This window comes from Limulus polyphemus, unplaced genomic scaffold, assembly GCF_000517525.1.
Source record: "Limulus polyphemus unplaced genomic scaffold, Limulus_polyphemus-2.1.2 Scaffold1905, whole genome shotgun sequence".
Lineage (NCBI taxonomy): Eukaryota > Metazoa > Arthropoda > Merostomata > Xiphosura > Limulidae > Limulus > Limulus polyphemus.
In genome coordinates, this window is record NW_013667515.1 from 78,479 (window position 1) to 102,914 (window position 24,436).

The following is a 24,436-nucleotide window of genomic DNA, read 5'->3' on the forward strand; positions in this document are numbered from 1 at the left end:
TCCTCTTATGTCCCCCCAAATGCAAAGCATCACTTTCTACGGATGGAATCCAGGTTTTGGGATCGGAAGTGGTTTTTGTCAAAGGACTGAGCCATTGTTCTTGGCGTTTAATATTTGCATAGAAAATCCATTTCTCATCACCGGTGACAATTCTCTCCAAAAATGGTTCACGCGCATTAGGCGCCAGAAGAGACGAAGCAACGTTCACACATTGGAAACGATGATCATCAGAGAGTTCATGAGGCACCCAAACACCTTCTTTATTGAGTTGTCCCATATTTCTTAGATGTTTACGTATTGTTTCATGAGTGACATGCAATTTCAGGGCAATTTCACGAGTGTGTTGCCTTGGGTTAGACTCAACAAGCGTCTTCAGAGCATCAAAATCAATTCCAACATGTCGGCTCCTGCCATCACAGTTTTTGATGCTAAAGTCACCTGAACGAAATTTGTAGAATCATCGTTGGCACTTACGAACGTTCAAAACATTTTCATAAACGTCTTTGAAATTCTTTGTGGCTTCAGAGGGGTTGTATCACTTCTTGTATTCAAACAGTATTAAATGCCGAATGTATGTCTCGTCGTGTGCTATTACTATAAGGGATTAGAGTATACTAAACTTTACACATTATATAGGCTACATTAACGTAACGTTGAGGCCGTTCGTTTAACTATTATATATGATATAAATTTTTTGGGGGATGGTTAATGAAAGTATTCCAAAATGCGACATTAATTTCTTGACGACCTAATAGTAAGTCATACCGAATTGATATAGTTTTGATTTTAAGTGTAATTTAATGAGTTAGGGAAGTGGTGATTTTTCACGATTATAAATGACAAAAAATATATTTTTATGTTGGCCGAAAGAAACCACAGTTCATCATAAGTTAATAAAACAACTAAGTCTAATACTGAGTTAATGTGCTGAAGTTTTTAACACTGAAATGTTGTATTTGACTTCTAATCTCGAAATAGTGAGCTGGATACCTAACACTGGAAGTGTGTGTCTTTTTAACTCTTATATTATAGTGAGTAGGACATGTAACACTGAAATAGTGTGTTGGACTTTTAATATTGTAATGATGAACTGGACATCTGACACTGAAATATAATTTTGGACTTCTAATGTTGTAATAGTGAGTTCGACATTTGATACTGAAATAGTGTGTTGGATTTTTAATAATGTAACAGTGAGCTGGACGTCTAACACTGAATAGGATGTTGGACTTCTAATATTGTAATATTTAGCTGGACATCTAGCACTGATATAGTGTGTTAGACTTCTAATGTTGTAATAATAAGTCGCGCACAAGATATAAATTTTTCCCATGCCCTATCCCTGGCTCCATATAATACTAAAGGAGTGTGCTTGACGTAAAATGTGAACTGAACTTTTACATTAAAATAGTTTAATAGATTTCTAAAACTTGAAGTATTGTGTTGTAGCAGGTAACTGAGCCAAATAAAAGCTCATTAAAATTCAAAGTAGTTCAGATAAAAAATTAATTTATAGTAATCAGTATGTTACGAAAGAAAACAGAAGAAAACCAAAATAAAAAAAATACAAGTTTATTACTAAGAAATAAGCCATGACATTAGACTCGACAATTTCTTACCTTTTTTTTAACATTTGAAGAGTTACTGTGATATTATTATACTAAAGCACTTCAAAGCGATCTACATAATATTTGGTCGATATTAAACGCGAATTGTTTATAGTTGATTTGGTTTTTAGCTAACGAATACAAATCTACGGGTCATACAAATAAAGAAATATTTATATTACGATAATTTCTGTGTAAAGTCAGACGTTCGTTATGTTACAATGTTATAAAAAATTACTTTATTCAAATACTGTCTTCTAAGATTAGGTTTTTATGTGTAACAATTGTCTGCTTATCAAGCTAGCTAGCTTTATGTATAAATTAATAAGGCTATAATGCGATGTGGTATTTGTCCACCCTTGAGATACAATATTTGTATGCTATTTAATATTAAATGTGAACAGGCCCGGCATGGCCAGGTGGTTAAGGCACTCGACTCGCAATCTGAGGGTCGCGGGTTCGAATCCTTGTCACACCAAACATGCTCGTCCTTTCAGCCGTAATGTGACGGTCAATCCCACTATTCGTTGGTAAAATAGTAGCCCAAGAGTTGGCGGTGGGTGGTGATGACTAGCTGCCTTCCCTCTAGTCTTACACTGCTAAATTAGGGACGGCTAGCGCAGATAGCCCTCGTGTAGCTTTGCGCGAAATTCAAAAACAAAAAAATGTGAAGAATTACAACTTTCTAGTTTTTGTTTTATTAGATAAATGATATTACAGTTCAGATCTTTTAACTAGAGTAGAAAATTACATTTCAGTGTGTTTTATATTTCATACAAAAATATTTTCTTAATAAAGAGTAGTGCGTATTTTTTAAACCAATTTTGAATGATAAGTGTTCCACTCACAAAAAGCAAAGACTCAGGACATCAAGGGTACTGTCATCTTGGAAAAATGGCGAGTTTGATTTGAAATAATGAATAGGAGTCGTATTTATACTTAATTCTATTTGGTGCTCCTTCCAAGAGTTTCTCAGCATCACAGACTTTGTCCAAGTCTATTTGGCGAAATCGCATTCTTGTGCAATTAACCTTTGAGGCTAGATAGTGGGAAGTCACAACTATGTAATGACATCATTGCTGACTCTGGGTGTTTTCTGGAAAGGTTCGTCCTGATTCATTGAATTTCAATTCATAATTGTTGTAGGCTGTGTTTTTACTTAGATGTTTTGTATTGTTTGCCAGAGGAAGTTTTTGGCATAGGTAGTGATGACTTGTTACATCTAGAAATGTATAGATTTTTAACGTCTCTATTTAACAAGTAGGTGACTGTGAAACTTATTTATAAGTTACGCCTATCGCTCCGTTATCGTTAGTTCGTGAAACCGTATACATTGTAAAATTTACATTTTGTTAAACGTACTGGTCTTTGTGTTATTTTTTGTCGAATAATCAAAGAGAACCCGCCCAGTGACAGAAAATGTTACAACAATGAATCAAGAAATACCTCTCCATTATTTTTGGATGAATTTAGTTGTAAGCCATGCTATACGTCAAATCATTGACTCTTGGGCTTGTCATCCACCGTTTTATTTTTGCTTCATTTTAGTTCAAAAGTAAAAGTACTTTAGATAGACAATGAATACCAAACCAAAGGAGAAGAGCAAACTGATCACATGTTGGGTTTTACAATGATTTCACCCAAGCTAGGGACCCTGCTTGTGCTAGAGACATTAAGAAAACACTTATAGACATTTATATTTTACATTTTTTTTATATTATAACAAGCCTGTACATTTTACGTATTTCGTGAAGAAAATTGATAAAGTGACCGTATGATGAGTCAAATGATTGATTCTAATATTGTAATTAAAAACGAAACAGAAACTGAATGCAGCAATGGCCATGGACTGGTGGAAAGTCTTATAGGGTGATCTTTTTGTATGCTATGGAATGTGGTAAATAGATTTGAATATAAGACACAAAGGTATCCGGACCATACAAACTAAAATAACTTATAGTGACCACTATTGACTTACACAGCTATCTACTGAGATCCAGAATGATTCTGAGACCTAAGGTTTAGAACACAAGAGAAATAACTTATACGTAGTTTATAGGTATCAGAAGCATACATAGACAGGAAGGTTTGAGCCATACAAGAATCCTGTTTACTGAGATTTTTGTGGCAAAATAATTACTTGAATGTTTGAATTGAAATAAATCATGTGCAGAATCCTGGTAATGGTTTCCAAGGAAGTCAAGTAATTTAAGTGTTTAGGTGGAAACTTACCGGTATTATGAATAGGTAATGAGATTTTGATCATGATCAACTAGTCATGTTGGTGAAACTGGAACAGATTATGACATTCATAGCTTCAGTGAGTCAGCTCAAACTAAAATTCAAGGCAAATATTTCCCTTTTAAAGGAGATTTAGATGATCTACGATTTGATGTTGACCGTGAGTCAAATCAAAAGCACAGATGGTATTATCATGAGCATAATTTTTAATAAGAGCTTTAATTGCATGTAGTAAACTAGTACTTAAAATATACTTAAGATAATTATTTTACCTCTAGGTACTTACACATAGCAGCTCACATAATCAGAATGGTAGTGTTTAAAACTCAATGAATTGTTTAATATTTTTCACTGCATGCCTCATTATCGATTAATCTAAGTAGTAGTTTATGAAATAAATACCCTAGAAAGATGTTGCTGATATTCATGGTGACGGCTGTCTGCAATATCGTAAATGATTCAATGGCACAGTAGTTAATGGAACGTTTAACTACTCCTAGGGAGATCGATTGATGATCACTACACAAATGAACAAACTACCTGTGATAGTTTAATCCTTTAGGCTTTGGATCATTGTTACATGACTGAGTATAACGCTTTCATTCTAATGAAATATACATAAATTTACTGTCACGATATTCAGTATAAAATGCTTTTGATGAAACAGATCCGTATGCAAATGGCTCACCAAATTTAAGTCAGCACTGTGATGTATGTGTTGAGCCAGAGGATAGAAATTTTAATTATCACGTTGTTACTTTATGCGTAGCACATAACACATCAGACAAACATGAGTTTTTAGCACCTTTTGTTTAACAAAGCAATATCTCCAAGTTAGCACAGTGTGGATAAAGCCGTTAGACCAAGTAATACAAGTTCCAAGTCTTCTTGGGAAAATAGTTATGGAGCAAAATGTTGTTGGTTGACACATAATTATAATTTCATTATAATTTCTCCTATTTTCTTCTACACCCAACCTCGAAGTTCTTATCCACTTTTACATGTATGTAGCTACTAGCCAAGTCAATCATTTCAATTCCATATTTAGACATTAGTAGACATTAGTAGAAATTATATAGGACTCATGTCTGAAATTATTCAACTAGAGTGATATTTTACCTTACATCTACTGTTATCCATGTGTTGATGTATGTTAAGTTGAACAAGTCTATTGAAAACTTGTTACGTTTGTAAGACAGAGAATGAAAAAAGAAGACTCATCTTGTAAAAATACTTTTAAACTTTTTGACATTTTTATCTCTTATAGGCTCATCCAGTACTTCATAGAAACACATTTCGCTTCATTTGTTTATATTTTGACCAGAAGGGATATCTCGAGACCAGCCTATTCCTCAAATTTATGTTTTCTGACCGAATTCTTAAGCATCTGTCTCCAATTGTTGTTTAAAATTATGAGCTCTAACTTTGATAGCTTCTTAGATAATTTTTCTCACTAACACATCTCCTGTCATTTTGATTCCAGTTTTTGGCATATTTATTCCATCATTTTATTAAATAAATTAGAATACGAGCTACAGACTCAAATAAATTGCCAAACCTTGTTCATAACCATCATCAAGCAATTGCTGGTAGCTCATGTACGTACAGTGATGACGAAAAACCCGTGCTTGCTTGGGTTTCATAGTAAGTTTGTGTCACATTCCACGCTAGTCATGTCTCTTTTCTTAAAGTGAAACACAGCACTCATAATTACTGAAGATAATGCCACAACGTTATTCGTATTTTACAGAAACGTGGCATAAGTAAATCCGAGAGAAAGAGATTAAGGGGATCAAAACTATGCCATAGACTAGCCAATCATTGGAAATGAAAACCATTGAACCCGTTTGGGCTATCCTCAACCAATCTCTGTGGAAGGGATCTAGTAAACACACTTTACAGGACTCCATAACGCACATTCTAAAACAGAAATGAGCTGCAACACCACAGACCAGGATTGCTGTTCCTGTCCACACAGTGTGTAAGCATGCTGCTCCTCTTCATAGGACAAAGGACTCCACAACAAAGTTTTAGTCCCACTCACGTTTTGCCAGTTTTATATAAAGTTCAAGAATAAATTCGCTACTAAGTTTTGACATAGCAACCACTTTCAGCTACCTGAATTATGCACACAGTAGCAATGAAGATGACTTTAAGCGCCTGACTAATAAAGTATCTGTACATGCCACTAAATAGGTGTAATCCATCATTTTATTCCACATGTCTTTTGAGCAACAGACCATTGTCCTTGTTGTCTTTCATTCATCTTTATTTACTTTAAAAAATATATGTAACTTGATCGAAGTCAAGGCATTTTCTAGCTAGATTAAACTTTGAAATAGAGGTTTAGCTACAAATCTGGCAGACAAATTAACCTTTTGACTATTGCCCAACATGTTATCTTTTACTGCACAATTAATATAGTAAAGTAAATTTAATTTAATTGATCATTTTTTTAAAGAATTAAGCACCCTTTTAAATGAAGTAAAACATACTAATAGGTGTATGCACGAAGGTTCAGACCCACAAAAACCCATGTTGTACTTGTAATGTTACCAATTTGATAGACTAGCACGCATACTTATGATAACAATACAAGTTGTCTAATCTGACTAAAGAACAGTAATGCTATAATTGTAGAAGGATGTGGGTCTTTTGTATTATCCGTATGTTCTACACTACAATTGTTGCCATCCTTGTAGCGTGTAATAAATACAAATTTAAACGTGTGACGGATCACTTTAGAAATTCAGTGCATTTCATAGCTCTAATCAAGAGAGTAAACACAACACTGGAACAGTCTTCTCAGCAAATGTATACATTAAATCCATAGGCTTCCTCTCACTTGTGGTATGGTATACCTCTTGCAAAAGACTTACAGTTTTCATAAATCTCCTGCGAAATACTCCTGCGTTTTTTCTCTAAACACTGAAGTATATCATCAGTAGCAGATGTTGGCTTCAATACATCGTGCTATAAATCTAAATGCCAGTGGTAATTTTCTTGGGCAGAAGTCTAGAGGTTTTAGATAGACATTCAATCATTAGCAAGTTTTTTACTGGCCTATTCTGGACCAAATATTGGCAATACGTTTAGTCATCATGAGAATTTTATTACAAGCGGTAGGCCCGGCATGGTCAGGTGGTTAGGGCACTCGACTCGCAATCTGTGGGTCGTAGGTTCGAATACCCGTCACACTAAACATGCTCACCCTTTCAGCCGTGGGGGCGTTATAATGTTACGGTGAATTCGTTGTTAAAGGAGTAGCCCAAGAGTTGGCGGTGGGTGTTGATGACTAGCTGCCTTCCATCTAGTCTTGCACTTCTAAATTAGGGATGTCTAGTGCAGATAGCGCTCATGTAGCTTTGCGCGAAATTCATAACAAACAATTACAAGTGGTAAACGTATGCTCACCTAATCAAATTCATAGCATAATTGATCAAAATAAAACATAGATGTTTCTCGATCACTCACCGATTGCACAGTCCAACCAAGCCTGTCCCTCCCTGGACCTCTAGTTATTATAAACTTATAAAATAAGAACGTCCTATCTTTTCTATTTGCTAAGATATTGCTCATGTAATAAATCAAACACAGTGGCATCCCGCCCACCTCTTTCAATTTTTGAAATGCTCCGTTATATACATTTACTTCTATAATTGACATGAATAACCAATCAGAAGCTTAGAATGTCCCCTAGTGGCTTTCTCAGCCATTTTAATGGGCTTGGAGAACATTTATTTCTTTTGAACCAATATTTCAAGGAGGTATTTGTGTCTTTAGTCTGCTCAAAATTTCATATTTTTTTAGACTAAGCTTGATAAATTATAGTGGAATTCTATGGTATTGACGTAGTAATTTATGATTTTTTAGTTATTCAAATGCATACATAAAACCAAAATAAAAAACAATTAATCTTAAAATGAAAATTACTTTGAATGTTAGATATGCAACATGTAAAAAAAAAAAAGACATGAGAAAAACATATGTTTACAAATCTTAAGACTTAATAAAAAAAGTTTGATATTTTGCATATGAAAGCATTGTAATGTTTACTGATAAGGTAGCAAATTTCTGTAGCATTCACTTACTAATTTAAAAGTTATAGCATGAAAACTATAACAAGCACAAAATGGTTGCGAGGCTGGTCCCAGGGACTGAGCCCATGTAGAAAGAGTTAATCAAGTAAATCAAGTCACTTCCGTATTACAAATGCAAACTTCCTCAAGTTGGTGGCTTGTGTACTTAACGAACGACTGCATATCCTGGATCTAAATACATTCATTTGTAGCATATGGGAAGCTAAATACAACAACTATGCCTACCAGCCACCTGTTACAAATTGGCACAGTCCTCCAAGAATTTTGGAGCAATCAGTAACAGGTTGGTTGGAATAAAAAGTAGCGATATGTTAGATTAAGTAGTGTAAGTATAATAAGTAAGTAAGTATAAATGAGTAATAAGTATAATAAGTAAGTAAATATAAGTGAGTAATAAGTATAATAAGTAAGTAAATATAAGTGAGTAATAAGTAAGTAATAAGGTTTGGTCTTTTAAATTTCGTGCAAAGCTACACGAGAGCTATCTGCGCTAGCCTCACTAATTTAGCAGTGTAAGACAACTAGTCATCACCACCCACCGCCAACTCTTGGGCTACTCTTTTACCAACGAATAGTGGATTGACTGTCACATTATTACTTACTGAAAGGGCGAGCATGTTTGGTGTAACGGGGATGGATTCGAACCCTCGACCTTCAGATTGTGAGTCGAGCACCCTAACCACCTGGCCATGCCGGGCCTAAGTAGTAAGTATAATAAGTAAGTAATAAGTATAATAAATAGTAACAAGTATAATAAGTAAGTAATAAGTATAATAAGTAAGTAATAAGTATAATAAATAGTAACAAGTATAATAAGTAAGTAATAAGTATAATAAGTAAGTAATAAGTATAATAAGTAAGTAACAAGTATAATAAGTAAGTAATAAGTATAATAAGTAAGTAATAAGTAAGAAATAAGTATAATAAGTAAGTAATAAGTATAATAAGTAAGTAATAAGTGTAATAAGTATAATAAGTAAGAAATAAGTGTAATAAGTAAATAATAAGTATAATAAGTAAGAAATAAGTGTAATAAGTAAATAATAAGTATAATAAGTAAGAAATAAGTGTAATAAGTAATAAGTATAATAAGTAAGAAATAACTGTAATAAGTAAGTAATAAGTATATTATAAGTAAATAGACATGGCTACTGCCAGCACAGATACTACCATAGAAGAGGACGCACGTGACCAAGAGCTGATAGAAGGGCTGGTACAAACTTTTAGGCTGCAGCATATCAACCTGCACAAGTAGGGCCACGTGGCACTACACACTTAATAAGTGCTACACCACTTTTTCATGGTATCCTTCTTTTTATTGGATAATCGAAAAGAACTTGTCCAATAATCTGTTACAATGCTGGTGTTAGGAAAGGGGGGAAATCAGAGTTGAATAGAACCTCAATTTCAAGATGAAGAATGCTCGACATTGAAAGTTGAAGGATAATTATTAAACAGTGATAAGCCAATCAAGAAGCAAGAGATAAAGAAATAAAATATTTGGAAAATGTCACAAAAAATTAAAAGTAATTAATGAGATAGGAAGTTAAGAGATGAAATTACAATAATGAGACATAAGATTTACAGAATTGTATGAATAAAAATAAATTTGAACAAAGACAAGTTCGAGGAGGCCATAAGATATATACATAGAAACATCAGTGAAATAAGAAGGAAAGCATGAAAAGGCATCAGTGAAGTGAAACGGGTTTGCAAAAGGATATCAAAGAAATATGGAAGGATTATAATAACAAGATAGTAAAAAGAAGATTGAAGAAGCTATAGAAAATATATAAAGAAATATCAGTGCCAGGATAAAACATCTTGGAATTGAATTGGCCAATGCAAAGATCGAACCAGTCACATCTCTTTCTGCATCTGCTCAAGAATTCCAACCTTAAAATCTATTAAATATGAAATAGTTGAACCTATCTGGTCTACACCTGTTACAACCACCTTATTGCCACATATGATGATAGGAACTTCCTCTGTGAGATAGAAATTCTGTTCTTAGTTGCTTATGATTTTGTTTATTATTTCATTTATTATTCCTTTTATTGTTTAGTTTATCTATTAGTTTTTAGTTACATTTAAAATGCTAACTCACCTTCTAGATGATCATGTTTATTTTGAGTCAATATGCATGTCTTATGGGACAAACATCAGTTTCTCCTAGTAGTGACATACAGATATCATTAATTTTGCACAGGAGTATGTAAATTATGTACAGATATTATGCGCAAGAGTATGTAAATTACGATCACGTGATTTGTAATCTCATGATCTAGCAAGCGAATAAAACCCCTACATTGAGCTGTAGCAAGTTAGCTCATGAGATGTAGCTGACTAGTATTATTTGATAGATTGTTTATGCAGAGTATTCATGATGAGTAAACTGGAATGGATGGTAACTGCATGTTGTAAAAAACACAAGTGTAAAGGATGACGTGACGTTTCTAAAGTCTTCTTCATCTTCAGGTTAGTATGTGTAAGATGTTGCAGGTATTTATAGTATCTTAGTGGATACTATTATTCTTGAGCTTCTCCAGTAGTTATTGTCCAGAAGAAGACTAATGATTTTAGGTTCTGTGTGGACTACGAAAAGTTAAACTAAGTCTTGGAATGTGACCACTATCCATTGCCTCATATAAGTGATATTTTGAATGCTTTGTCAGGAGCAACCTGTATTAGTACATTAGACGTATCAAATACGTGTTAAGATGAAGGATCGACATAAACCTGCCTTCATAACCAATAATGGACTATAGTATTTAAAGTGATGCCTTTTGGTTTCAAAAGTGCACCTGTCACCTTCTAATGGATAAGGCTTTATCAGGAGCAACTGAATGTTCCTAAGCATATATTGATGATATTATAGTGTTTCCACCCACATTTAAACAACACTTGAAAAACCTTGAATTGAAATTCTACAAGCTAAACGCGGCTAATCTTACCGTCAAAGTTTCTAAAAGCAATTTTTTCTAACAAGAAGTACCATATTTAGAATTTAAAATTGCTTGTGAAGGAATACACACAAATGATGATAAAGTGAAAGCCGTTAAAGACTTTCCAACTCCAAGAAACTGCAAAGAGTTAAGCACATTTTTGGGTATGTGTGCCTGGTACAATCAGTTCATTCAGAATTTTGCTACAATTGCTGAACCTTTATATCAGTTATGAAGGAAGTGTATCAGGTAGTGTGAGGAAGCATTCCGGAAATCAAAGCAGGCTTTATGTGAATCCTCTGTCTTACAACTTCTAAGAAAAGGTGAACACTATTTTTAAATGCTGATGCTTGAAATGTTGGTTTAGAAGTTCTTTGTCAAAAGGGTGTCATAGTATATGCCAGTAAAACACTGAATTCTGCAGAAATAAACTATACTTCTACAGAGTTAGAATGTCTATCTGTAGTCTGGACTGTAGAAAAAGATGGGAAGAATTTGCAGTTATAACTGACCACACTGTCTTGAAATGGTTACAGAAAGTTCCGAAGTTAACTGGTTGACTGATGCATTGCAGGACTTAACATTTGAAATACTTCACAGTAAAGAAAAGAGAACCAGTTACCTAATGTCCTACCTTGATATCCTACTGATCCCCCACAAGAAATTCCAGAATTGGATCTCAGTAAGCTATTGCCTAAACTTTTTGTCATTGTCAGTGTTAACACCAGAGAACAACTGTCTACTGAACAAGCTAAAAATGATAAACATAAGCATATTTACTCTGATTTGAAAACTGGACTGTTACCAAACGATTCTACTAGAAATTGTAAGAAAATCTAAGCACTTTGTTTTGAATGACAATGTTCTTTATTACACAAAAAGGGTTACTAGCAACGTTGAATTCAGACCAGTTATTCCCAAAGCATTGAGACTTGTGATGTTAATCGAATTGGATGATCATCCTATGGTTGGTCTGTGGCCATCTAGGTGTCCAAAAGACAATAAACAAAGTATTTTGAGATGGTTATTGATTTTGTATGAGAAAAGAGATTAACAATTATGTGTTATCATGCCCTGTTTGTCAAACCACTAAATTTGATCATAAGTGGCTAGCTAGATTTATGCAAAACACTAAACTAATGGAACCTGGTTTTACAATAGGAATAGATATTGTGGGACCTTATCCTAAATCTAGTACACGGAATAGTTATTTGTTGATTGTAACAGATCATTTCAGTAAATGGGTTGAATTAAACCCTATCAAACAAATAACTGCAAAAGTGATTGTGAAAACTAACTAATGAATACCATTATCAATATGTATCTGATAATGGGCCAAAATTTATGTCTCATTTGATGGACAAAATAAACATATCTTTACAACTTCATATCATCCTCAGTCTATATTTAGTAATTAATCAATATTATTTGTATTGAACCTTCGAACATTATCAAATACTATGATATTGCAATGAATTTCTACATACCAGTTAAACCTAAAGAACAATAGTACACATTTATCACTATCTCGGTGCCAGGTCATTTACATTAATTTGGTTATGAATCGTCACCGAGTAGCTTAGCGGAATTAGCTTTGAGAGTCATAAGGCTAAAAATCAGGAGTTCGATTCCACATGGTGGACAAAGTGCAGATAGTCCATTATGTAACTGTGCAAAAAAAAACCAAACATGCTTATGAATATAACTAAGATCTTCCGGTATCGGAATTAGAATTTTGCTGATGTTGTATAACAGTTTTCCAAAAACACATTATCTTAGATTGCTATTCAAATATTTTGCGATATAAATTATTTAAACAAAACAAAAGAAATACAGTTTGAAAAAAAAGAACCTTTCAATTACTTATCTCATGCTTGCACATACTTTGTATGTTATCTCATCGGTAAGAAAATGAGCTATTATCTGAGAAAGTAGTCTCTTATACTGAGGCCTTTCCTCGTCCGCCAGTGAGAGGCGGTATGAATAGAGGAAATAAAATGAGAGTTATTAACTAGATGTACTTCTGTAGAGTCCCCGAAAGTGTTCTGTTTCAATAGTAAATAAAATCAAAATTAAGAGTAAGAAATATTTTTGTTTCTTGCTTTCCAAGTTTGTATGTCATACAAAATACATAACCCTTCTCGTGATTCATAGCATGCACACGTTTTACTAATGTCACGGCAGTACAAATTGCAACGTCAAGTATCCCTTATGTGAATTCATTTTAGTGTCTACTGACTGACTGACAGACAACAACACACTAATGTATAGTGGTGCGAGTGGTTAAAACAGGTGATCCCTCCAGGCGGTCTTCGGCCCACCTTTCGGAGAATTAAACCATGTTGAAAACAAAAATATATCATAAATCATTATTTTCATAATTCACTGTAGGTTTTAAAAAAAGCTTGTAAAGTGTTGTTTCACTTTGATTTTCATACATTTCCCACTTTCTAAAATGATGTTAAGTTTAAAGTAATAGTACAAATATTGTACAATTCGAGAGCAATCTGTATAGCGATGAAATGGCTGAGATTGTAGAATTGAAATTTATCAAACTTGTATTTTATATTAGAACATAAAAATGACTGTGCACGGGGAATATACATCTGTGTTGTATTAAATGTATTATCCTAAACATTTTTCAATGGATAAGCCAAGAACACTCTCCATTAATTTAGCAAGTTCTGGGTTAAAGAGAGCTGTTGTCACTAATGAGGGTTCAAACTGTTTTAGATTATCGAGAACTATCGTAGTTACTCATCACAGCTTAAAAAATAATAACGTTTAGCGATTATCCTCGCATGAAAAAAGAATAATAATATGTGCCACGCAATATTTTTAAATTAAGCTAAATATGTAGTTTTTGTATGAAACTTACTGAATTGGTTAGATTTCAGGAAACATTTTTATATACTTGTATTTATGGCAAAGGTACTAAGGCTGTCTGCTGCCATCCCTAATTTTGAAGTACTGAACAGAAGGAAGGCAGCCATTCAAAAGCAACCTACCACCCACCATCCACGTTAGGGTTGACTTCCACTTTTATGACGCACCCAAAGCTGAAAGTATCGGGAATATTTTGTGGTATTGCATGGATTCAAACCAGAGTCAAGAGCTCTACCACTGGACCAAAATCATTTTGTTTTAAAATGTTTCTATATTTTCATGATTAAAAGAGAACTATTAAACGAGTATTATTTATTAATTTCATAATATGGTTTTTATTCGCTTTCCTGTGATTTTGAAGTATATGTGAAGTAAAATATAATTAGCAATTTACTGAGTTTTTCTTTTTACTTTTTTATCTCGCTTTAACCATGTAATTGGTTTCTAATGCTTCAATAGTTTTCTATTTGTATTAAATCTATTGGAAGATATATTATATAATCATGTTAAAAAGGTATTAGAAAGTGTTGCAGTTTGTAGATTTAAAAAAACTTACAAACTTCATAATATAGATGAAACATGTTATATTTTTATATATATTTATCAAATTTCTTGAAACCGAAATTTCTAAGTAAATTATACATATTGTGATTCTTAGGTTAAAAATTATTAGTCTGATACTAAAGCTTGGTAGTATATAATTTTTTACACAAACTTTGTTTGTTTCGTTTTAAAAGTAATTTATCATTTTAACCATTTTAATATATTGTACTGTTGAATCTGTTTAGTTTCTTCATGAATTGGTCATAGTGTAGGAAATGAGCTTTTCATGAAGCAGCAAATACAGCGAAAGTTTTACTATTACTTGAAACTGTACAATGTACAGATTACTAAACGGGTTTACTTATGAACAGTCTACGGCTTGGACAAGTTTTATTATTTTACTTAAATTTTTCACTAGAAAACAGTAATGATTTTAAGCATCATTTATGACCTAAAGCAAGCTAGCCCTTTGCAACTAATAAAGTTTGGCACCAATGAATGCAGTTGAACATTTAATCACAAACCTCTTGTTAAATATTAACTTTTAAGCTACCAGAATATAACATGAAGCTTAGGCCATATTTATAAATTGTTTTCCATTAATTTAAAACGATTGTTACTGAGCACAATCTTTATGTAAGAAATACTACTTCACTTATTTTAAAGTCAAAGATATGATATTAGTGAAGTTACCACATTTTCTGTCTTCTACCTGCTTTTTTTTGAATGAGGATATCACCTTGAAAACAATCAATAAAAACTTGAACAACTCGTTCTACAAAGAAAATGCTAAAACAACGAGAAGACTTGTTTCCAGAGAAACAGTAATCAAGTCGTCTTGTGTAAAGCGCAATGTAATTCTAAAACAATTATTTTTTTTGTGTTTGATCAACCACAAGCTTAAATTCTAATCTTCTTAAAGATATTTCGGGAAAATCAAATTCGAAGATTTAATCCAAAGCCAATTTGTCAAAGTTGTAGATCAGGTAATAGTGCTCCTACAACGTTAAAGGAGACCATACTTTTATCACACCATAATTCACTTAGGGAGAATGAATTGAATTTAAACTAAGGTTTTGTTCATAAGTTCGCGCATTTTATATTTATCTATTACTATAACAGAAGTAACTTTACAAATAATTCCATAATGTACAACGGAAACATGAAATTTCCAGAAAACTGTTAGCTGTTCTTTAAATGCTGAACAAGAAGACAACTACAATATCCTGGTGAACTAATAAACAAACTTAAGCACTTTTTTTTATTACAGACAGATTACATTTACAAACAACATATATAACATATTAGTATTACGAACGCGCCACTTTTTGGACAAGATTTGCAACACTCCAATGAAAAGTATCACTTGATCAGAATCATACAGTTTGAGAATGTTAAAAGTACTGTAAGATTACGATAATCCGTCTTGTTACTAATCTCTTTCATAGGTTATACAAATAGTTTAAAAATCTGTATGCCAAACATTCTTATACATTGTGAAAAACTTTTCTTGTCAGCACTTTTGATATTGCTAATTACTTTACATTCGACGAACCTCCTATTCTTTAACTACCCATAAACTATGAAATACATATATTGTATTACCAATACGTCTGGCACACATAAAATAATGGGGATCCTTCTTCTGTGGACAACGGAGAGACATCTTGCACGCTAACTCATGCAACACTCCACATTACAAATCCGAGTTTATCTTAATTAATGTGTGTGTGCTGGTGATTTTCATTTGGTTTCATGCTAATTACATGGTATAATATAAGTCTATACAATTCCATAGCCACACTGCTTGTTACAGCTGGACGGGTGTATCAAAGTGATAAACATTCAGATGCTGCCTAACAAACCTACGTAGAATGTTCATTACCTCTCCGTTGAAAAAGCAGAAAAGAATTGCTACTGAAAGGCCCTGGAACAAAAGAAAACATCGTGAACTGGAAATTATCTAGAATTAGATAGTTTTGTTTAATATAGATTTATAACCAAGCATTCTTTTAAAGACAATTTGTTTACAGCTGGTTTACGAACGTCCTACAGTAACATAAAGTCAGCTCATCACTGCCAGGTCTCGGTAATGAAACATGTTTTCAAACTATATTAGTTTTCTCAAAAGATTTAGATGACTGAAAGTTGACTCCGGGGAATGAAATATCTGTGGTCTTAATATATCCGATAACTGATATACTCTTTAAATATAAATAGTTTGCTATTCAGGTAAACCTGAACACAAGTTAACTATGTTCAAAATAATTTGGAAATTATTACAACCAGAGAAAATTAGATATTGTTTACTCGAGCGTATCAACCTTTTACTAATTCATATTAGTGTAAATACGGATATTTGTTTTCTGTCACAGTGTCAAGTTTATTGTCCAAAACAAAATTTCGTCAAAAGTGAAAGAGTGACAAACGAAATATCCACAGATATTCTGTAAAAGTTTGAATAACACGATATATAAAAACTTTATGGGAATAATTTAGAATATATTATTTTAAATAAATGCGTTATGTAATACCTCACCTGGAACGACGTTACAATCGCAGAAATGGGCTCGTATACAGCTTCACCTGGTGATCTCGGTTCTGGTCGAAATGGTGTTACGAAATAATGTAAGCCTAACAGAGGAATTAGAATTAACGTCGCTCGAACTGCTTTTCTGGAAAATAAAATAAAACAACTATTTATTACCCAGTTATGTACACAGTAATAAAAGGATGATTTAACGGTATTATTACAATTTTTCATTATTATTGTTTTTCTCTAATTTCTTATTTTTAAAAATTCAGTTAAATATAAACCGTGTAACAGATGTCAACTATTAGGATAACTTGAATCTATCACTTAGATATATTTATATATGACGTACCACAGACTAAGTCTATAGAAAGTTAGCATTCAGTTGTATGAACAGTTATCATTTACCACCAAAATACGGAGATGAGCGCGACCCAGTGTTTATATGCCGAACTGTGGATTTGAGGTTGCGTGGTTAGCGCAAAAAACAAACACTCATTCTGCACTTTGGGGTCGTGGAGGCGTTAAAATAGTTACGGTCAAATCCTGCTATTATTTTAGAATATATCAAGGGTTGACAGAAGGTAGTGTTGATTAGCTCCCATTCCTCAAGTCTATCACTGCAACATTAGATTCGGCTAGCGCAGATAACCCTCGAGTAGCTTTGTGTGAAATTCGACGAAAAACAAAATAAAAACCATGTTATTATTCTTGTTTTTGTATAGTGCTGCTATCTAATAAGCAAAACGTGAAATATACTAATAAATAATTTTCACTTCACTCATTACATGGGATCAGCATTCAATCAGCCAATAGTAAAAACTGAAAACATTCAAGGTCGTCTATTTGTACAAGACTATACCCTACAAAAGTGGTAGATTACAGAATTTATTTATGTTGGTGTGATTTTTGGCTATAAAAGCAGGTACAACCAATATTACAGTTCACGTGGTTCGGTTAATAAGCACAGTGATGTAAGAGACTGTGAAAAATAAAACAAGATACTCATTAAGAAGAATAAAAGTAGATTTGGAAACATTTCCTACCATTAAGGAACCCAGGAGAAAAATCAGACTTTCAGGTTTGTAGACTACAGACAAATGTAAGTCCTCAGGTTTGTAAACTACAGACAAATGTAAGTCCTCAGGTTTGTAGACTACAGACAAATGTAAGTCCTCAGGTTAGTTAACTACAAACAAATGTAAGTCCTCAGGTTTGTAGACTACAGACAAATGTAAGTCCTCAATGCTACAAACTTTAGAACTTCAAATTGATATTAACTGTTAATCTCCCTAATGAAGGTAAAATTCGAAAGACTTGACCATGATGTAAAGTATCAGTAGCAAATTTAATAAACCTTTAGTGTGAAGGGTGAAGTAATATATGTGAACTTCATAATTACTACAACAACAACACTGGTTGTTTACAAGACCGTTCCAGACGGGCGAATAAATGACTGATAACATTTTGGGGATCATGAAAGAAATGGTTTAACATTGTTCCTAGTGTCATAATAGACAATACCTCCAACATAAAGAGAGTCTGTCAGTTACTTTCAGTGAAATACCTTTACCAGCTCACATCGTTCTACAGTTATGTCACTCACATATTGAAATTTCTTATAAGCGACATATTCCACAGTAGAGACACAAAACAAAAATATTGTATATATATATATAAAGGTTATAATGTTCCAAACACACCGTTCCATGGCATGCATATAGCACAAAATCTAAAGATTTTGGTCAGAAGAACTCAGATAAAAAGCACGTTGCACTTTGAAGTCGATTAGTTGAATGGTCAATTTCAAAGGGAACCTGAATCTTCTGAAGAATCAGGCTTTTGTTGAGATTGCTACATTAATAGATGAACAGGCTGAGGAGGGGCATGAAAAGACTGAGAACACTATTGCTGAAATGGTTGAGAATGGGAAGAATACCATTAAGTGGATACATAAGAACCATGTTATAAACTAATAATAATTAAAACTAAATTAATGTTTTCAAACAATTTATAAAATCATACCAAAACTGTTTGTTTAATAAAATTATGTTTAGAGTAGGTGAAAATTACAAATCATTAGTTTAGATGAACAAGTTTGCTATAAAAATTATGTGAAAAGTGATTTTTAAAACTTTATTCTGTATTTAGTTTACTATTTTACTGTTGTAAATATTAACACATAATTATTTTTGTTACTTTTGTAAAGCATTATATGCTCAATTGCTATTAAATTAAGTTAACAAGTGTTTAGTTACCAACCTTTAAATAATAAAAGTGTAATAATTTTAAACAAATAAATGATTATCAATAATTGTTTCTGTTTTAAATACACTTTGAAAATAATACACAGGAATGATTGGACGTAACAACAGGAATGCTTCAATGTATTACTTATATACTGTTGTGGGTAATATTACCATTTCCTACGTTGCTGGTAATTTTATGTCACTATCTGCATGTAAAACTAAAAATATGTTAAGGTAAGATATTTATTGACCTTGATGTTTTAGCAAGGAATGGTACGTTATATTTAAATGATTTCGAATATGCAAAACAGCAAGTCACATAACAACAGCCGATTTAAAGTCGCGGAGGAATGGTATGTATAAAAACTATATTCTAACAATGGTTAGCTGTTGATAGGCTAGTCTGATCCCACTGAAAATTTATCGCTTTTGGGAAGGATATGTAAAATCCATTTCCAATTCAACATATTCATACACTCAGATCATAAAAGTGTGTTCAGATCGGGAATTTAGAATTTGATGAACTTGAAGTACCAGGAAGAGATCTGCAACAAATCATACCTCAGCCATGACAACTTGTTTTGTGAAAGATGAGAATTCATGAATGCAAAGGTCGGTGGAAAAATCTGTCCACGTGTCCCAAATGCCGGTATGCAACACAATTAAGAAGAATCTTCGCCTGGAAACGTGACACAAGCTGCTTCCTCGACATACTCGATTAACCATTGCATGTCTCAAGTAGCTGGAGAAAAAATGGGTATTCATGCTATTTCATACGAAAAACGTATCAGTCACATTGCCTATGGATTTTGGTGCAATCAGACTATTGAAATGAGCACTGGGAAACAATTGCACTTACACACTAGATGTATTATGGAAGGCAAGCAGAGAGGAGTGATATGTTTTAGTCATGTTCGTTTTACGATAGAGCGTTTTGCAATAGAAACTGTGCAAAAGGGATATCGTCAGGATGCAGGGTCATCATGTAGAGAAAGACTGGACGTAACAACAAGATGAAGTTCCATAATAGTTTTATTATAACCTACTCGACCTCTTTATAACCTTTTTCACAAAGTGATTGTTAGAAAAACTGAAAATAGCTAACACGTGTATTGAACACAGCTATTAAAAGCTCAAATTATATGAATGTAGTGAGAAGGCACATAAATTTACAATTATTTTACATGCAGAATAGAATATTCAATACTCAGTAAATCATGATTTGTCAATTTGTTTATATTTTATGGATGTATTTTATCTTTGCTTCTTAATCTATTTACTGTAGTGTTTTAGGGGATTATATTATTTTACAAGGTTTTTGTGTAGTCAACATTATGATTTGTTTGCCTCCTGCACATGCAGTTTTGTACGGAAGCATTTTTGTCCTCGACGTTATATTATTCGTAATACTGGAACAAAAACCCAAATAGAATACGGTTACGGTTTGTTATGAATTTCGCGCAAAGCTACACGAGGGCTATCTGCGCTAGCCGTCCCTAATTTAGCAATGTAAGACTAGAGGGAAGGCAGCTAGTCATCACCACCCACCACCAACTCTTGGGCTACTCTTTTACCAACGAATAGTGGGATTGACCGTCACATTATAACGCCCCCATGGCTGAAAGGGCGAGCATGTTTGGTGTGACGGGGATTCGAACCCTCGACCCGCAGATTACGAGTCGAGTGCCCTAGCCACCTGGCCATGCCGGGCCCAGAATACGGTTACAGCAGTGATTGTAAGAAAACATAACGTAACAACCAGTCACGAAATCGTAATATTTTTCATGTCAGGAATGGATATGTTAGAGTAATATACTCAAGTTAACGGAAAACCATTAAAACATACGTATTTGCATCATTACATGTTAATTACTATATCAAAAATCAATACAAACTATACTATGAAGATCTTAGATAGAAACACCCAGGAAAAATAAGGTGTACGTAACATTCAGTTAAAATGAGAAAAAGCTTCAACCATGGTTTCTTACATAAAATGTCGAATATATCTATACTATGAAGATCTTAGATGGAAACACACAGGAAAAATAAGGTGTACGTAACATTCAGTTAAAATGAGAAATAGCTTCAACCATGGTTGCTTACATAAAATATCGAATATATCTATACTATGCTTAAGTTACCAAAGTCAATGCATATTTTGAGACTACGATATATTTAATTAAGTTTAGTATATCTCTGTTTAGTTCTTCCATATATGCTATGGTGTTTATATGCAGGTATGCTATTGACGAGTTTTATGTGTGCTTGTGCGTATGCATCTTTCCTAGTCTCGTATATATTGATCAAGATGTATTATTTATTGAGTCTGAAACGTGACTTTGAGATGTACACTAAAGTAGCTAATACGGTGTGTATATGTAAACATGCAACCTGCCTAGTCTCATTCATATTGACAAGGCTTATTATTTTTTGAGTCTGAGCTGATACGTGACTGTGATATGTTCACTATGTAACTAATAAGGAACAAATCTGTAGATATTCTACTTGCCTTATCTGATGAGAATCCGTAGAGTTGACTGCTCGGAGTTTAGTAACCAGGACTCGAACGATGTTAATCAAGAATACAAAGTTCAACTGGAAAAAATAGTTTTATTTCTTTCATTTAATATATATATATTTAATGGAAAATGTTTCATGGGGTTTTATTTGTAGATAATTTGGGTGAATTTTTTGTTTTAATTAACTAAAAATAATTTAAAGCTAGCATTTTAAAGAACAATTAATTAAGGTGATGTTTGCTGCAAAGATTTCTGGATGAAATCTAAAATCAAGTTTTCAGTTTATTTAAAACAGAATATTAGGTCTGCATAATTTTTTTAACCTTGGTGTATATTTGAACAAAACCTCAAGTTTAAAACATTTATAAAATGTAATTTATATGTTTGTTACATTTTGTTGTTAGACAATAATGTATATTTCGTATGTGTTTCCGATAAAGAATAATCATAAGTCAGGACATACACACTCTGAAGACTGATGTTTATAAAATTGTCAGAATTTTTAAAAAGAAAAACTAATCTATTTCAGCATTTATTTATTTTTCCAGTAAAATTGAAGTTTTTTAAAAAAGTAAACACAGTTACTGAAATGAAAGCTTTGACTTAAAATCGAAATTGAACATTATAATATTTTATTATTTATTAAAAAGGCAATAAATCCATGCACGTATAATCAAATGAAATACATCCTGAAATTTTTGTGCGCAATCTACTGTGTATTTTACATTTCGTATATATTCGCTACTAATTTTGTTTCGATGGGTGTGACAGTTAGTTTTTTTTTGTAATTATTACGCCTTGATATTTGTTTTAGTATATGTTAAAATAATACATCCATCCCATGCATAATTTTCATATGATCATCCATACATTAGTTTAGCCTATTTGTGAAAAGGACTGCTTCTTGTCGTTTTATATGTAAAATGTTCAAACTTTAGATATTTTCATCAGAATCATATATAAAGTAAAATAATTATAATATGTTAAAATTGAAAGAGTAGGCTGTAGGACTGTATCCAGTTAATCATGATTTATATAGTCCTGTTTCATTCCTAAAGCCTATTACGTCTGATTTTGCTTACAATTTAGTAAGTTGTTTATGAACATTTCGCTCCAACTAAATATAGTGAACTACTACGTACCATTGATATCATGTTTTATCAGAATGTCTTACTGTAGAACAAATCCAAACACATATGTAACTTTTGAAAACAATGCTTTTCTATTACATAAAACGGTACGTGTTGCTACCTATTTCACTTATTTTATGTAATACTTTTCTGTTACATAAAATAAGTGAAATAGGTAGCAACACGTACCGTTTTGTTTTCCAAAAGCTAGCATCTAGTTGGATATCATGACTTATATGATTTTATAAAACGCTTTGATTTTCTGTAGAACATTTTTGATTCACTTTGAAATACAAGTATAAAACACTAGACATTTACTAGATCGTTGAAACATCTGCTAATATAACTTTTTGTGGTAAGACGTAAAGAACTCATGTCATACACTTAAAATTGACAAAACTTTGCATGTTACAGTGGAACATTTTTTGATATAAAATAATTAAACCAATTTGTTTCACATACACGTTGATACTTATCATGTAAAGGTCAGTCGCACGTAGTTTGAAGTTTATAGTGTATTCAAGGAATAAAAGACAAGTTGCTTGAAGTATGTTAAAATAGTTTTATGTCTATACATAATTAAAGTTTGTTTAACGCATGTAACATCTTTGTTCATAGTTTACTTTAGACATGATAAATACGTTTTCAATAACTACAAAATGTTTGATATTAAGCTTCGTATAATTCAAACGAGTTTGAAGGCTAATAACGCTAAAAATCGGATTTCGATAGGTAGAGCATAGATAGCCCATTGAGTACTTTTGCGCTTAACAACAAACGAACTAAATCAAATTTATTTGTTTTATATAGGACAAAAAAATCTACCTTTTTATTTTATTTCCCAAATATAACAGTGTCAGTCTTTAAGTTTGTAATATAAAAGTTGCTGCTCATCCACATAGTAGATAAGATACTGAATTGTTTAGTTTACATTAAATACATGTTCACGTTTACATATCTATTTAAAAATATTTGTTAAATACTTGTTATTAATATTATAGAATTGTAATTTAGTTTATAATATAAAAGTTACTGCTCATCCACATAGTAGATAAGATACTGAATTGTTTAGTTTACATTAAATACATGTTCACTTTTACATATTTATTTAAAAGCATTTGTTAAATACTTGTTATTAATATTATAGAATTGTAATTTAGTTTATAATCGATAAGTATCAGAGGCGGTAAAAACACTTTGAATTTGGATGGGCACTTTTCGCATTTTTACTGATTTGTCCAAAAGAAATGCCTTATTAAATCGAGCCATTAAGAATGCTGGCAACTACAACCCATATTACCTTTTTTAGATTCTACATGCTATTTTATCGACTTTGATATATTTTCAATGTTATAGTTTCTATTTTTTGAAGAGAAGCACTTTATTATTTTGCAAAAAAGTAGAGGAGCACGTGTATAGAGTGCCCGCCGATCCGCCGCGTATGAAAAATATCAATTTTGTGCACAAATCTCGTATTGCATGTAAGGTACTGATATGAAAACTTATTTTATGTTAATTAGACCTTAAGAATTAATTTTAGCCTAACTAATACGAAATGATTTTGTGCATATGTCACTGAACTTTGAACTTAACACTCTGAAAAGCAAGTTTATTGACTCTTTCGCTTTTACGTTAAAAAAACAAAACAACGAAGAAAAAAATTAGGTTAAAACTTTAGTA

The 24,436-nt window shown here is 32.5% G+C and overlaps 1 protein-coding gene across 2 annotated transcripts in view; it reads right to left on the reverse strand.

Annotated features, from left to right (window-relative positions):
• Positions 1–15,552: 15,552 nt before the first annotated feature.
• The window catches only part of LOC106465312 (calcitonin gene-related peptide type 1 receptor-like), a 91,876-nt gene continuing 82,992 nt past the window's right edge, over positions 15,553–24,436 (reverse strand). For both annotated transcript variants that reach the window (XM_022393182.1, XM_022393183.1), the window contains 3 exons: positions 21,617–21,702; positions 16,862–16,997; positions 15,553–16,249 (listed from right to left, as the gene is read on the reverse strand). In XM_022393182.1, the coding sequence (XP_022248890.1) occupies positions 16,133–16,249; positions 16,862–16,997; positions 21,617–21,702 (339 nt within the window). In that variant the 3' untranslated portion in view covers positions 15,553–16,132. The remainder of the gene's footprint in view (positions 16,250–16,861; positions 16,998–21,616; positions 21,703–24,436) is intronic.